A 16,194-nucleotide genomic window follows, 5' to 3' on the forward strand; every position below is an offset into this window, starting at 1 on the left:
CATGATGCAGCTGGTCAGCACACTTTCTGCCATATATCTGTAGAAATTTGCCAGGGTTCCCGATGTCAAACCTCCGCAAACTCTTGATGAAGTAGAGATGCTGATGAGCTTTCTTCATGATGCCATTAGTGTGTTGGGTCCAGGATAGATCCTCCAGGATGGTGACTCCCAATAACCTACATTTGCTCGCCCTCTCCCCCCCGATCACTGGATTGTACACCTCTGTTCTTCCCTTCCTGACGTCAACAACCAGCTCCTGGCTTTTGGTGACATTGGGTGCACCATTTGGCCCAGTTTTCAATCTGCATCCTGTCTGTTGACTCATCCCCTTCCTTTATACAACCTGTTACCGTGGTATTGTCGGCCAATTTGTCGATGGAGTTATTGTCCCTTGAACTACAGAGTCGTCCGATTACGCAGAGGGGTGTTGCGACCCAGGTCTTGGAGTTTGCTGATCAGTTTTGAGGGGACGATGGTGTTCAACGCCGGACCGTGGTCGATAAAGAGCATCCTGATGTCTGCATCTTTGCTGTCCAGGTTTTCCAGGGTTTAGTGGAGAGCCAGTGAGATGGCATCCGCCGTAGACCTGTCGCTACGAGAGGCGAACTGGAATGCATCCATGTCACCGCTCAGACCAGATCTGATCTGCTCCAACACCAGACCTTCCAAACTCTTCTTCACCCTTGATGTCAGTGTTCCTGGTCCATGGTGGTTCAGGAAGGTTTGGGCACAGCCCAGCTCCCACCCTGATTGACAGCTCCCTCCCCCCAGCTCCTCTTTGATCCCGCCCCTCCATTGTCCTCTCAGCCAATGGAAAGCAGGGAGAGCCAGTGCAGGGCGATGACGGCATTAAGCCGCGCCGGGCGCCGCCATCTTGTTGTTCTGTGCGAGCGCTTGCCCTGGCACCATGGCGGCTCCGATCAGCCTCAGCGCCAAGCAGCCCCCGATCCAGTCGACGGCGGGGGCCGTGCCCGTCCTCAATGAGAAGGGTAATGGGGGCCCGGGCTGAGCCAGGCCGAGACCGGGGGGACGGGGGTCGGAACGGGACAGTGGTCGGGGGTCGGGACGGGACAGTGGACGGGGGTCGGGACAGTGGACGGGGGTCGGGACGCGACAGTGGACGGGGGTCGGGACGCGACAATGGACGGGGGTCGGGACAGTGGACGGGGGTCGGGACAGTGGACGGGGGTCGGGACGCGACAGTGGACGGGGGTCGGGACGCGACAATGGACGGGGGTCGGGACAGTGGACGGGGGTCGGGACAGTGGACGGGGGTCGGGACAGTGGACGGGGGTCGGGACGCGACAGTGGACGGGGGTGGGGACGGGACAGTGGATGGGGGTGGGGACGGGACAGTGGACGGGGGTCGGGACAGTGGACGGGGGTGGGGACAGTGGACGGGGGTGGGGACGGGACAGTGGTCGGGGGTGGGGACGGGACAGTGGACGGGGGTCGGGACAGTGGACGGGGGTCGGGACAGTGGACGGGGGTCGGGACGCGACAGTGGACGGGGGTGGGGACGGGACAGTGGACGGGGGTGGGGACGGGACAGTGGACGGGGGTCGGGACGGGACAGTGGACGGGGGTCGGGACGGGACAGTGGACGGGGGTCGGGACGGGACAGTGGACGGGGGTGGGGACGGGACAGTGGACGGGGGTCGGGACAGTGGACGGGGGTGGGGACGGGACAGTGGACGGGGGACGGGACAGTGGACGGGGGTCGGGACAGTGGACGGGGGTCGGGACGCGACAGTGGACGGGGGTGGGGACGGGACAGTGGACGGGGGTGGGGACGGGACAGTGGACGGGGGTGGGGACGGGACAGTGGACGGGGGTCGGGACAGTGGACGGGGGTCGGGACAGTGGACGGGGGTCGGGACGCGACAGTGGACGGGGGTGGGGACGGGACAGTGGACGGGGGTGGGGACGGGACAGTGGACGGGGGTGGGGACGGGACAGTGGACGGGGGACGGGACAGTGGACGGGGGTCGGGACAGTGGACGGGGGTCGGGACGCGACAGTGGACGGGGGTGGGGACGGGACAGTGGACGGGGGTGGGGACGGGACAGTGGACGGGGGTCGGGACGGGACAGTGGACGGGGGTCGGGACGGGACAGTGGACGGGGGTGGGGACGGGACAGTGGACGGGGGTCGGGACAGTGGACGGGGGTGGGGACGGGACAGTGGACGGGGGACGGGACAGTGGACGGGGGTCGGGACAGTGGACGGGGGTCGGGACGCGACAGTGGACGGGGGTGGGGACGGGACAGTGGACGGGGGTCGGGACGCGACAGTGGACGGGGGTGGGGACGGGACAGTGGACGGGGGTCGGGACGGGACAGTGGACGGGGGTGGGGACGGGACAGTGGACGGGGGTCGGGACGGGACAGTGGACGGGGGTGGGGACGCGACAGTGGACGGGGGTGGGGACGGGACAGTGGTCGGGGGTCGGGACGGGACAGTGGACGGGGGTCGGGACGCGACAGTGGACGGGGGTGGGGACGGGACAGTGGACGGGGGTCGGGACGCGACAGTGGACGGGGGTCGGGACGCGACAGTGGACGGGGGTCGGGACGCGACAGTGGACGGGGGTCGGGACGCGACAGTGGACGGGGGTCGGGACGCGACAGTGGACGGGGGTGGGGACGGGACAGTGGACGGGGGTCGGGACGCGACAGTGGACGGGGGTGGGGACGGGACAGTGGACGGGGGTGGGGACGGGACAGTGGACGGGGGTGGGGACGGGACAGTGGACGGGGGTGGGGACGGGACAGTGGACGGGGGTGGGGACGAGACAGTGGACGGGGGTGGGGACGCGACAGTGGACGGGGGTGGGGACGGGACAGTGGTCGGGGGTCGGGACGGGACAGTGGTCGGGGGTGGGGACGGGACAGTGGACGGGGGTGGGGACGGGACAGTGGACGGGGTCGGGACAGGGGACTGGTGGGACAAGGTACCCAGGGGTGATGGGGGTTGGGATGGTGTCTGAGGGACAGGGGACGGGGAAGCCGGGGCACGTGACCTCGGGGACTTGGACCCGGCGGACAGGGGTCGGGACGAGGGACAGGGGCCGTGGGCAGGTCTGGGGGGTAGGATGGGGGCCGGGAGTGGACGGGCCGGGCAGGTTTATTTGGAAACCCATCAGGAAGCATGATTATCGGGGGATTCCATAGAACATAACAGCTCGAACATGTCCCTTCAGCCCACCATGTTATGCTGACAACAATCTCCTCCCCTACCTCACTCCCATCACCCTTTATTTCTCTTCCTTCCACTGCCCTCTGAGTCCTGACTGTCCCTGTTGTCCCAGCCTCCACCCTTGGCAAAGGATTCCAGGCACTTAGCACTGAGTAAAGTAAAAACTTCCACGAAACTTTCCTTCCCTCTCCTTAAACAGACTTTTAATTCAATTTAGACGTACAGCACAGGTAACTGGCCCTTTCAGTCCACAAGCCTTTGCTTCCCCGTTACACTTGATTAATCTACATCCCCCTGTACATTTTTGAAGGGTTGGAGGAAACCCACGCAGACATGGGGAGAACGTACAAACTCCTTATGAACAGTGCCAGATTGAACCCCGTTCGCTGGCTGTAACAGCGTTGCGCTAACTGCACCGTCCATTTTCGCTGTGGGAGAAAGGTACGAGCTGTCCATCCTATCCACACGTCTCCTAATCTTTTCATCTATATCACTTGAGCCTAAGCTCGGTCAGCCTTGCTTCATCAGACATGTTGACAAATCCAGGCAACATCCTGGAAAATCTCCTCTGCAGCCTCTTTAAAATGTACTTCCTGTAATGCCGTGACTCATGCTGGGATTTTGTTGCCCTGCTCCTGAGATCCTGCAAAATTTGGTCACCATCAAATGATGACATCTTTTTCTGCAATTGGAGCAATTCTCTGGAATTCTGGAATGAAAGGGTGTAGGTTTAAAGTAAGAGGGATTCAGGAGGGATCTGGTTTTGTCAGCATCTGGAGCAAAACTGCCAGAGAAAGCGAGAGAAGCAGGTACAATTTTGAAATTCAAAAGACATTTGGTCAGATTTATGGACGGGAAGGAGTCTGCACTAAATGCAGGTAAATGGGATGAGCCTGGAATGCCCCAGCTTGGTCATCACAGATGTGATGGGTTGGAGGGCTTGTTTGTGCTATAGTACTTGATTAAGTTATTGTTTGCAAAGTTATTTTGGGATTCCTGTTGTCATTAAAAGTGCTTTGGTAATGACAGTGTTTAAAATGGTGGGACTCTGTCTGCATTGAATACTTTTGTAGCCTCTTGCTGCTTCCTTAAAATCTGTCTATTGGTGCACTTGTTCCCAACCCCATGTTGGTCTGTGTCGGACCAGAGTCTTACCAACATGTGGCTAGGTTGGCAGTTCTGAGCACAATGCTGTTACAGTGCCAGTGACCCAGGTTCAAATCTGGCACTGTCTGTCAGGAGTTTGAATGTCCTGCCTGTGTCTGCGTGGGTTTCCTCTGGTTACCTCCCACCTACAAAAATGTACTGGGATTCTTGTCAAGTTGGGTGATTACAAATAGGTGACTTAATAGCAGCTTCCTCCTTTATCCAGGCGAGGTGTCTATGGAGAAGGTGAAGGTGAAGCGTTATGTCTCTGGGAAGCGGCCAGATTACGCACCGATGGAGTCCTCTGATGAGGAGGAGGAGGACTTCCAATTTGTTAAGAAGCCAAAGGACACAGAGGCGGAACCTGAGGTTAAGGAGGAGCTGGCGAATGATCCACGTCTCAAGCGGCTCCAGAACCGATTGTCTGAGGATGTTGAGGAGAGGTGAGAGAACCTGAGGCCTTTGCCCCATCAGAGTTTAGGACACGGTGTTCAAGCAGATGAAATGCCTGATTTCACCTGGAGCTTTGGGCACCATGGGCTCATGGGCCAGAAAGGCCTGTGGCTGTGTTGGATGTCTACATTAATGGCAAATTGTCCATTTGATCTCCCACTGTTTAAAGTTCCTGCTTCTCATCAGAAGTAGAGTGTAATTATGTACTAAGTGAAGAGCTCACGCCAACTTTCAGATGGGACTGCTGGTTGTTTGCCCAATTGTCTGAGTGGATGGGGTCGAAAGTCCCACTGGCACAATTCGGAGAAGAATAGATCATAGAACACTACAGTACAGTAAAGGCCCTTCATCCCTCGATGTTGTGCTGACCTATGTATCTTACCAAAAAAAACCTCCCTTCCCCTTTTTTTTTCATTCATCCATGTTCCTGTCTGAGAGTCTCTTAAATGCCCCTAATGTTCCAGCCTTCACCCCTGACAAGGCATTGCAGGCCCCACAACTCTGCCTAAAAAAAACCTGCTGTCTCCACTAAACCTCCTGACCTTCATTTTGTCCAGATGTCCTCTGGAGTTTGCTACTCCTGCCCGAGGGAAAAAGGCGCTGGCTGTCTGCCCTATCTTTGACTCTCAAAACCTTGTCGACCTCTATTAAGACACCTCTTCACTCCAAAGAGAAAAGTCCCAGCTCTGCTAACCTTGCCACATAAGACTTATTTTCCAATTCGGGCAACATCCTGGTTCATCTCCTCTGCACCTTCTCCACAGCTTCCACATCCTTCCTATAATGAGGTGACCAGAACTAAACACAATAAGTGTGGTCTCACTGGCGATGTGCAGAGTTGAACATCACCTCTTGACTCCTTCCTGCAGGCTGGCCAGGTGGTCGAATCAATGTTGATCAGTCTGGCAGACGTCAGGCTGCCTGATCTCTACTCTCACTCTTGAATACGTGAAGCAAGTATGTTGCTCGAGGGACGAACGTTTCCTTTCTCCTTCCTGTAGGCTGGCCAGGCATCGGATGATTGTCGAACCAGAGGTTGTGATGGAGGCAGAGTCTGAGGATGAGGTCGAGGCTTGGCATGTGGATAGGGAGGACAGCAGTGAGGAGGAGGAGGAGGAAGTGGATGATGAGGTGAGTACAAGCCTGGTCTGAGACCCTGAAAATCAAGTTTATTGTCCTCTGATGCACGAGTACTACCTGATGAAACAGCGTTCTCCGGTTCTCGGTGCCAAACATGCAGACACACAGCCCAACATAACACATGTACAGACAAACAGTACACATGCAGGACAAGTATTTCATCTATACAAAATAAATAAATAAATATGGCTTCATGACTGTGAGAGTGTCGGAGGGTCAGTGTGAGCAGTTCCTTTGATCATTCGTCATTCTCGCTGCCTATGGGAAGAAGCTGTTCTTCAGCCTGGTCGTGCTGGCTCTGATCCTCCTATATCTCTTTCCCGATGAAAACAGCTAAAAGATGCTGTGGGGTTGGGGGATGGAAGGGATCCTTAATAATTTTGCGCTCCCTCTTCATTCAATGATCCCGGTAGATCACGTCGATGGGAGGAAGGGAAGGGAGACCCCAGTGATCCTCTCTGCCATTCTGCTGGTCCTGTGGATTGACCTCTGATCCATTTCTCTGCAGCAACTGTACCATTCTGATGTAGCTGGCAGAACGCTCTCCTGTAGAAGATTGACATGATGGTGGCCAATAGCCTTGACCACTTCAGTCTTCTCAGGAAGTGCAGTGGACCTTCCTGACAAGTGAGGAGATGTTGAGTGTCCATGATAGGTCACAAGTCAAGTGAACTCTGAGGAGCTTGATGTGTAGTGGAGGGTGGTCATTCCTGGTCCTCCTGAAGTCCAACAGAGATCAACAATGAGTGAAGGATGTGTTGGATGTCTACATTAAAGGGTGGAGGGTGGGATGAGGACACTGATTATGGGCTAGGAAATTGAAAATCAGGGCACATTTTTGATTTTTCCACTTGTTCCGACCAGTCTGATCTTCCCCCAAATGTTCTGTTATTTCACCTCTTTTCCATGGAAGAAAGCATCAGGCAATTGACACAAATCATTAGGATGGGTGTGGAGAAGCTGGGACAAAGGTGGTGATAGAACAATGTGGTGAGAAAGCTCATGTACCTCTGCCAGGATCACCACTGGTGGCTGAGATGTCAATTACCACCAGCTGTGGCTCTTCAGCAAGCCCAGTGAGACTAGGATGAACTCAAAACAGCATGGACAGAGTGTGGTCAGACGTTGTCGATCTATGTGGAAAGGGGTTGTGCAGATGAAGTAAGAGGGATCTTTTTTTTTTCACACCATAAATCACGTTAGCCATGATATACACTTTTTCTTTTTCACACATATACAGTGACTTTTTCTCCCCCCCCCCCACCTCCTCCCAAGCCACCCCCCCACCACCCCCCCCCTCATCTATTTTAGGTATACAATCTAGTTTGCATTAAGCCAGTCAGACAATGTTGTCATTCAACAAAAATACACCAGAAATTCTACTGAGTCTTTTCTTTTCTTCTCCTTCCATCAACTTAGGTAATGTTTGTTCCCGGTAGGTTTTTGCTATTGTATTTAATGTAAGGCTCCCATACTTGTTCGAATATTTCAATATTATTTCTTAAACTATATGTTATTTTTTCTAATGGAATACATTTATTCATTTCTATATACCATTGTTGTATTTTCAAATTATCTTCCAATTTCCAGGTTGACATAATACATTTTTTTGCTACGGCTAGAGCTATCTTAACAAATCTTTTTGGTGCATCCTCCAAATCAATTCCAAATTCTTTGTTTGTTATGTTACTTAGGAGAAAGATCTCTGGATCTTTGGTATATTGTTTTCTGTTATTTTATTTAATATCTGATTGAGATCATCCCAAAATTTTTCTACTCTCTCACATGTAAGTAAGAGGGATCTGAGGAAGCACAGGTTAGTGAGAACTCGACAGCCCCGCACACCCATGGCTTTTTGTACTTTATTCCCTTCCCTGACTTGTCAATGACCCTTCTTTTCCTGCAACTTATAATAAAACCGTCCCTCCCATTCTCCAACAGGAAATTGAGCGACGCCGGGCAATGATGAGGCAGCGGGCCCAAGAGAGGGAGAACGAGGAACTGGAGCTGTTGGAATTGGAGGATGAGGGAAGGTCTGGGGAGGAATCCGAGGAAGAGTCTGAGTATGAAGAATACACAGACAGTGAGGATGAAACTGAACCCAGGCTGAAGCCTGTCTTCATCAGAAGGTATGCCTGTGCTGCCCCACCTTCCTCCTGAAAGCTGTTAGCACAGAGCTGTGGGGTATGCTGTTGCACCGTAAGGAGTGAGGTTGGTGCACTTTGGGCATCGCCCGGTGATCGGATCGGATCCGTTCAGTGGTGTTGACCCTGTCCTGGGAATGCTGATGGGATGGTGCCCAGGGGTTTTGCCCTGCCATTCAGCTCGGCTTGATCGACAGCAAAGTTGTGAAGACTCTTCAGGATTCAGTCGAATTTACTGAGTTGTAAGGAGGGCATGTCAGGTGAGGTGCAACGTGTGTAGAATTTGAGATCAGATGATTTTGAATGGAAGTCCAGCATTAAATCATGATTTGTTGTCTTTTCCATGAATGATGGCGAATCTTTAGAGAGGATACAACATCTCTTTCTGTAACTGGATCCTGGACTTCCTAGCAGAAAGACCACAGTCTGGTCCGGGTCGGTAGCAGAACATGGAGCACCGTCAAGCTGAGCGCTGGCGCACCTCAGGCCTGTGTGCTCAACCCGCTCGTGTTCACGCCACTGGCCCACGACTGCGTCGCCAGATCCAGCTCTAACAGTGTCATCAAGTTTGCAGATGTCACGACAGTCGGCCTCATCAGCAACAACGAAGAGTCGCCCTGCAGAGAAGAGGTGGGAAATCTCGTGAAATGGTGCGAGAGAAACAACCCGAGTCTCAACATGGACAAGATGATGTCAGGAGGACAAGGGTCGACCACCCTCCACTACACGTCAACAACTCTGTAGTAGAGAGAGTGGAGAGCGATTTCATTTAATTAGTGACCTATCATGGACACTCAATATCTCCTCACTTGTCAGGAAGGCGCAACAGTGACTGCACTTCCTGAGAAGACTGAAGCGGGAAAGGCTACCGGCCACCATCGTGTCAACCTTCTACAGGGACTCTATTGAGTGTCCTGGCCGGCTGCATCACAGTGCGGTACAGTTAGGAGTCACGTGATGGAGTAGTGGCCAGTCGGGGAACTCCAGCCCTCTCTGGAAAAGTTTTAAAAAAAACAGTAAACACAAACACGAAAATTAAAATAAAGTGAAAGTAAAGGTGGGAAGAAATTGGCAGCGAAGAAAGAAAAGTCGAAAGCAACGGGAAGAAGAAAAGACATCGGAAGAAGAAGGTGAAGGCCTTACCTGTCCGAGGAGGCCCGCTGTGGAGAGAGAAGCCCGCTCCCTCAGGTCAGTCGAAGTCCCGAGCTCGGGACTACAAAAATGGCTCGCGGAACCAAGCAAAAGTGCGCAACCGCGCAAGACAAAAGAAACACTGACGGGAGGGGGGACCAGCTGAGGAGTCGATCTCCACAGCTGAGAATGACAGACACAACACAACAACAAGAGGAGAACATAGAAAATAATGAGAACAAGAAAGAGAGTAAAAGGAAATCAAAGAAACAACAGATGACCAACCCAGAGGAAGAAGAAGAGGAAGAACACAGAGAAATGGAAGAAGAAGGGAAGGGCAAGTACATGGATATTTTTTTTTAAGAATATATGGAATCAATAAAAGAATGGCAATCACAAGAATTTAGTGAAATAAAAAGTAAAGAAGAAAAAATGAATAGATTAGAGATGGTCATGTCAGATATAGGAAAAAGAGTGGACAAGGTGGAAGAACGAGAAACAGCCGTAGAAATGGAAGTAGATGACTTAAAAAAGAAATGAGAAGAATCTAATAAAAAAGTTAGAGACACAAGAGCTGTTAGCTCAGAAGATAGATACAATGGAAAATTATAATAGAAGAAATAATATAAAGATAGTGGGCCTTAAGGAAGATGAAGAAGGCAAGAATGTGAGAGAATTTATAAAAGATTGGATCCCCAGGGTCCTAGGAAGACCAGAATTACAGGAAGAAATGGAAATATAAAGGGCACATAGAACATTAGCCCCTAAACCACAACCACAACAAAAACCAAGATCCATTTTAGTAAAATTCCTAAGATATACAACAAGAGAAAATATATTGGAGAAAGCAATGAAGAAAATAAGAGAAGACAAAAAGCCACTGGAATACAAAGGTCAAAAATTTTTTTTCTATCTAGATATAAGTTTTGAACTCCTGAAGAAGAGGAAGGAGTTTAATACAGCAAAAGCGATCCTATGGAAAAAAGGATATAACAGTGTGGTACGGTTGCTGCAGAGAAATGGATTGGCGGTCAATCCACAGGACCATAAGAGTGGTAGAGAGGATCACTGGAGTCTTCCTCCCCACCAGTGACGTGATCCACTGGGATCGTCTGAAGAGGGCACGCAAAATCATTGAGGCCCCCTTTCTACCCTGCACACAGCATCTTTCAGCTGCTCCTGTGGGGAAGAGATCCAGGAGGATCAGAGCTAGTACCACCAGGCTGAGGAGGAGCTTCTTCCCAAGGGCAGTGAGAACACTGAACGACCAAAGGAATTGCTTACACGAACCCTCCGAGACTCCTACTCATGAAGCAATATTTATTTGTATAGATGAAATATTTGTCATGCCTGTGTTGTTTGTCTGTACGTGTGTTAGGTCTGGTTGAGTGTCTGCGTGTTTTTGCACCGAGGACCGGAGAACACAGTTTCGTTGGGTTCTACTTGTACAATCAGATGACAGTAAACTTGACTTTAATATGCATGTTAAAGAAAGAAATTAGGAAGACGTTTTGTTTTTTTTTTTTGCTTTGAATATGTTTATTTCCTCCCTTCCTGGAGCAAGCTGGAAGCTGCTCTCCTGTGTAACCTGCCTGCCTACTCTTCCCAGGAAGGACCGGGTCACTGTGCAGGAGCGCGAAGCTGAGGCCCTGAAGCAGAAGGAACTGGAGCAAGAGGCAAAGCGCCTGAGCGAGGAGCAGCGCAAGTACACACTGAAGGTGGGGGGGGGGGGGGGGGGGTGCAGCAGCTTCTCTTCTGCCTCTGTGCTGTGGGCTGTTCCTCCCTCTGCCGATGGCCTGTTGCATGTGTGTCAGGAGTTGAGGATCACCTTCCGTTTCCCACAGCCCCATTCCTGCAGTCCAAACATGGTACGAGAAATGCTGCACATTTCTGGCAGCCTCAGGGAAGAAACGTTTCAGTCTGTGATCCCCTTTACTCTGTACTTCCAGCATCTACTCTTTCTCCCCATCTGAATTCCAGTGAACTGGGGCAGATGAGGTCCAAGGGGGAGAAGCTCTGATTTGGTGGGGAGAAGGATGGCGTTAATGATGGGACCTAAGGGAGAGGGAGCAGGGATGGTCGCCATGGGAGCCTGAAGAAAGGGCATTAGGGAGGGGAGGGAAGTGAAGGGGAGGGGTGAATGAAGGGGTTGTGGCGGAGGAGCAGAGGGACAGATGAGCAGGGGCAGATTGTACCTGTACTAAAGCATGATGGTAGAGAGTAGTGTAAGTGCTAGAGGGAAAACTACCTGTTCTCGAGCAGCAGGCTGGGGGTTGTGGGCCGGCAGAGAGGGAGTGGGATTGGGCTGATGAGGAGGGGGCATACTGGGAGGTGATGGGGCAGGATGGGGATGGGGGTGAGGGGCAGCATGGGGGGGGGGTTGTGAGGGGGCAGGATTAGGGATCAGGAGGCAAGACTGGGGGCTGAGGGGTTATGAGGGGGTGGGTCTCGGGGTGAGGGGGCAGGAGTGGGGGAAGGGCCAGGAGGAGATGGAGGGAGCCGTGGTGGTAATGCTGCGAGGGGCCGGGACGTTTACCAAGGTAATTGAATGCTGTTTTTTCAGATTGTAGAGGAGGAGGCGAGACGGGAGATCGAGGAGTCAAGGAGGACACTCTCCGCTCTTGATGCGCTCAACACTGACGATGAAAATGATGAGGAGGAGTACGAGTCGTGGAAAGTCCGGGAACTGAAACGCATCAAACGTGATCGGGAGGAGCGAGAGTCGTGAGTACCCTTCCTCTCTGCTACTTCACGTGTATTAATCATGTACCCTATTGTCGTTAGCCAGTGGCACTTATCCACCTCCAGCTCAATCACATGCTCTCCAATAGAAGACTGACTGACACTCTGTCCTGACCTGTCCCAACACTTTGTCATGCATGCCCACTCAATGTGTAATTTGACATTGAGGAGAGCAGAGTTTTTTCCTGTTCCTCTCAATGTCTGTCTCGCTCCCATTCTCTTGTGTGGGTGAACCGTGGAATGCTCTCTCATTGAATTCTCTGTGGTTGTGTAGCATGGAGAAGGAGAAGGCTGAAATTGACAGGATGCACAATCTGACAGAGGAGGAGAGAAGAGCTGAGCTTCGAGCCAACAGCAAAGCCATTACCAACAAGGCCAGCAAAGGGAAATACAAGTTCCTGCAGAAGTATTATCACAGAGGCGCCTTTTTCATGGTGAGTTGGCATGCTTCAGCCCACTGCAACCCCCTGGCGGGAATTTGGAAGCAGCCAGTGTTGACCCTCCTGATGAGTGACGTGAGAAGGTGAAAATGGTGCGGCCCCCTCCCCGCACAGGAGCGTGGCCACCTGACACTCTGACTGCTTCCCCATGGGGAGCTGGGTGGCTGTAGTGACAGCGGAGCTCAGACCGCAGGGAGAGGTCGCAGCTCAGGAGGTGGACCCAGTGATCTGCTGGGACTCTAACTCGGGCACATGGTGTGTTTTGTTGCAAACAATGACTTGGCATGGGAATGCACAAATAAACTGCAAATATAAGTAGTTTGAGGGCTGCAAGTACTCAGAAAATCAGGCAACATTAAATTTAACTTTATTTTTAAATGTAGGCCTTCAGCATAATTTTGGACCCTTTCAGCCACGAGATCATGCCACCCAAATGACCTGCAATCCCTGAAAGGTGGGAGGAAATGCAGACACAGGGAGAGCGGACAAACTCCTTACAGAGAGCGCTGGATTTGAACCCCGCTCGCTAGTGTTGTCACCGCTACACTAACTGTACAGCCCATTTTATTCTGACCTAAAATATACTTTGCTTTTCTAATTTCAAATAAATGCAATCCAAATTTCCATCTCCCCTCTCTTTCAAATAGTTTAAAATTTGTGAAAAATTCAGACATACAGTACGGTAACGGCCCTTCCAGCCCACAAGCCCATGCCAACCCATTAACCTACAAACCCCTGTACATTTAGAATGGTGGGAGGAAACCAGAGAACCCGGAGGATCCCATGGGACGAATGCACAAACTCCTTTCAAGCAAGGCCAGATTTGAACCCAAGTCACTGGCACTTTATCTCAGCGAGGCACTAACCGTGCCACTGAAAATGAGATTATTTGCAATCTAAACCTGCTGCTGAAGTTGTTTAGTTGAATATCGAATTTGTCGTTCGATGTTCACCTCCTTTTGGTGTGTTTGATCAACTGAACCTTCCTGTTTGCTGTTTATCAGGATGAAGAGGAGGATCTGTACAAACGGGACTTCAGTTCCCCGACCCTGGAGGACCATTTCAACAAGACCATTTTACCAAAAGTCATGCAGGTACAACAAGCCCGAACTGCCGGAGATTTTGTGTTCCTGTGGCTCTATCGGATAATCGCCTCCAAGAAAAGATACAAAGTTGGGAGAACCTCTGGCAGTTCTCCACGCTAGAAAGGGTTGTCGTGCTGTGCTTGGGCATTTGGGGGGTTGTGGGTTGGGAGGTTCAGACAGTGCTAGAAGAATGCACATTTTAATGCAATGTTTTGCTGAGTTTTCAGGGGCTCTGCATAAGATCTGGGTTCAGGTCCAGGGGATTGTTTGCTTTCTTTCTCGTCTTCGGGCGAGGAAGTATCCTGTCAGTCAAAAGGAGAAAAATAGCTTTAGTCATGGACACTTTAATCAAAATGCAATCTTGCTCAATGAATGGTTGGAATAAAACAAAATGGTGTGGTTGATAGTCAACTTGGAGACAGTGCTGTATCCATCTGACTTCTTATCAATAATAACTTCAAGGGAGGGCATTGGCAGGGTTCCGGCTAAACAGCAGAATGGGGATCATCCACTTGATCTTTCAAGGGACACCAAGCCATGAGATTCTTTGTGCCGTATGCAACTGTTTGTCAAATTCCTGTGAAAACGAGTGGTTCTCTGTTGATACCGAATGTGGTTTTGTTTCTCCCCAACCCCAAATAAAATTAGGTCAAAAACTTTGGCCGTTCAGGACGGACCAAATACACACATCTGGTCGACCAAGACACCACCTCATTTGACTCTGCCTGGGCGCAGGAGTCAGCTCAGAACAGCAAATTCTTCAAGCAGCGCGCTGCTGGTGTGCGAGATGTCTTTGAGAGACCTTCAGCCAAGAAGAGGAAAGCCACGTAATTTTGTGTGGCATGTTCTGCAGCCGCCCGCACGGGGTGTCAACTCAACCTCCAGCCCTGGAACCATGCAGCTGTATCTCCTTGCACAGGGTGTGTGCTCAACTGGAGGTTATAAAGCTCTTGGAGACTGTCTAGCCAATGAACAGACTGTTCACGTGTAATTTAAACTTGCTTTTTAAAGAAAGCTTATTTTCTAAAGTGTTTATAACTGTAATTGTGTATTCTTTTCCCTCTCCTACTGATAGGATAAAAGTTGCGAATTAACTCATTGTGAATGTTGTTTCATTACACAAAGGTTTGAAGGAAAGAGGTGTTAATAGACCAGGAATGGAAATATTGCAGCTCTGACAATATGTGGCTCACAGAAACATGTTGGCTGAGACAGGAATCGTATGAGCCAGTGCTCATCTTTCTTCTTTGGCTTGGCTTCGCGGACGAAGATTTATGGAGGGGGTAAAAAGTCCACGTCAGCTGCAGGCTCGATGGTGGCTGACCAGTCCGATGCGGGACAGGCAGACACGGTTGCAGTGGTTGCAGGGGAAAATGGGTGGGTTGGGGTTGGGTGTTTCCTCCTTTGTCTTTTGACAGTGAGGTGGGCTCTGCGGTCTTCTTCAAAGGAGGTTGCTGCCCGCCAAACTGTGAGGCGCCAAGATGCATGGTTTGAGGCGTTATCAGCCCACTGGCGGTGGTCAATGTGGCAGGCACCAAGAGATTTCTTTAGGCAGTCCTTGTACCTTTTCTTTGGTGCACCTCTGTCACGGTGGCCAGTGGAGAGCTCGCCATATAACACGATCTTGGGAAGGCGATGGTCCTCCATTCTGGAGACGTGACCCATCCAGCGCAGCTGGATCTTCAGCAGCGTGGACTCGATGCTGTCGACCTCTGCCATCTCGAGTACTTCGACGTTAGGGGTGTAAGCGCTCCAATGGATGTTGAGGATGGAGCGGAGACAACGCTGGTGGAAGCGTTCTAGGAGCCGTAGGTGGTGCCGGTAGAGGACCCATGATTCGGAGCCGAACAGGAGTGTGGGTATGACAACGGCTCTGTATACGCTTATCTTTGTGAGGTTTTTCAGTTGGTTGTTTTTCCAGACTCTTTTGTGTAGTCTTCCAAAGGCGCTATTTGCCTTGGCGAGTCTGTTGTCTATCTCATTGTCGATCCTTGCATCTGATGAAATGGTGCAGCCGAGATAGGTAAACTGGTTGACCGTTTTGAGTTTTGTGTGCCCGATGGAGATGTGGGGGGGCTGGTCGTCATGGTGGGGAGCTGGCTGATGTGTTAATGAGCGTGGTTTGCGGTCGCGTGATTGTGGTGCATTTGTTTGCTGGCAGTGAAATTAGCCGTGTAAGTGTGATCAGGCTCCCGATGCTCTGACTGCAGACTCATCTAAGCCCCGGCCAACCGCCTGTCCAAGCTCCTGATGCCCCGAAAGATGCAGGTACTTAATACGGTCAAAAGTAGTATGCTTGTAACAGGCGACCCCTAAATTTTACCCTAAAAATTGGTCTACAAAATTCGACTGTTACACATGCATATACGATACATGCACTTTCTGATCATTGAAACTGATACAAATTAGCGTCTACTGGACGTGGGGCAGGAGTTTCTTCACATGAGTGGTCTCCCCTACATTGGGGAGACTGGGGGCAGACGGGGAGATCACTTTGTTGAGCACCGTGGCTCTATCCTCTGCAGGAGTCCTTTCAGTTCTCTGTCCCCTTCCCTCGTCTCGCACTGCCAGACTGAGACCACCAGTAAATTGGAGGAACAACACCTCATCTTTGGCCTGGGCAACCGGATGGCGTTAACATTGACCTCTCCAGTTTCTGTTCATCCCACCCTCCCATCTTTGGCAGTTCGTTCTTTTTTTCCCGCCGGTCTCTGA

The 16,194-nt window shown here is 51.5% G+C and overlaps 1 protein-coding gene across 1 annotated transcript; it reads left to right on the top strand.

Moving 5' to 3' along the window:
• The first annotated feature begins 856 nt into the window (after positions 1-856).
• mfap1 (microfibril associated protein 1) lies at positions 857-14,573 on the top strand. The gene is made up of 9 exons (XM_069902417.1): positions 857-989; positions 4,571-4,787; positions 5,799-5,928; positions 7,879-8,066; positions 10,822-10,930; positions 11,776-11,936; positions 12,229-12,388; positions 13,399-13,488; positions 14,128-14,573. Exons 1-9 carry the CDS (start codon positions 908-910, stop codon positions 14,308-14,310), a joined length of 1,320 nt encoding a protein of 439 aa, XP_069758518.1. The 5' UTR covers positions 857-907; the 3' UTR covers positions 14,311-14,573.
• The last annotated feature ends 1,621 nt before the right edge of the window (positions 14,574-16,194 follow it).

This window comes from Narcine bancroftii, chromosome 11, assembly GCF_036971445.1.
Source record: "Narcine bancroftii isolate sNarBan1 chromosome 11, sNarBan1.hap1, whole genome shotgun sequence".
NCBI lineage: Eukaryota > Metazoa > Chordata > Chondrichthyes > Torpediniformes > Narcinidae > Narcine > Narcine bancroftii.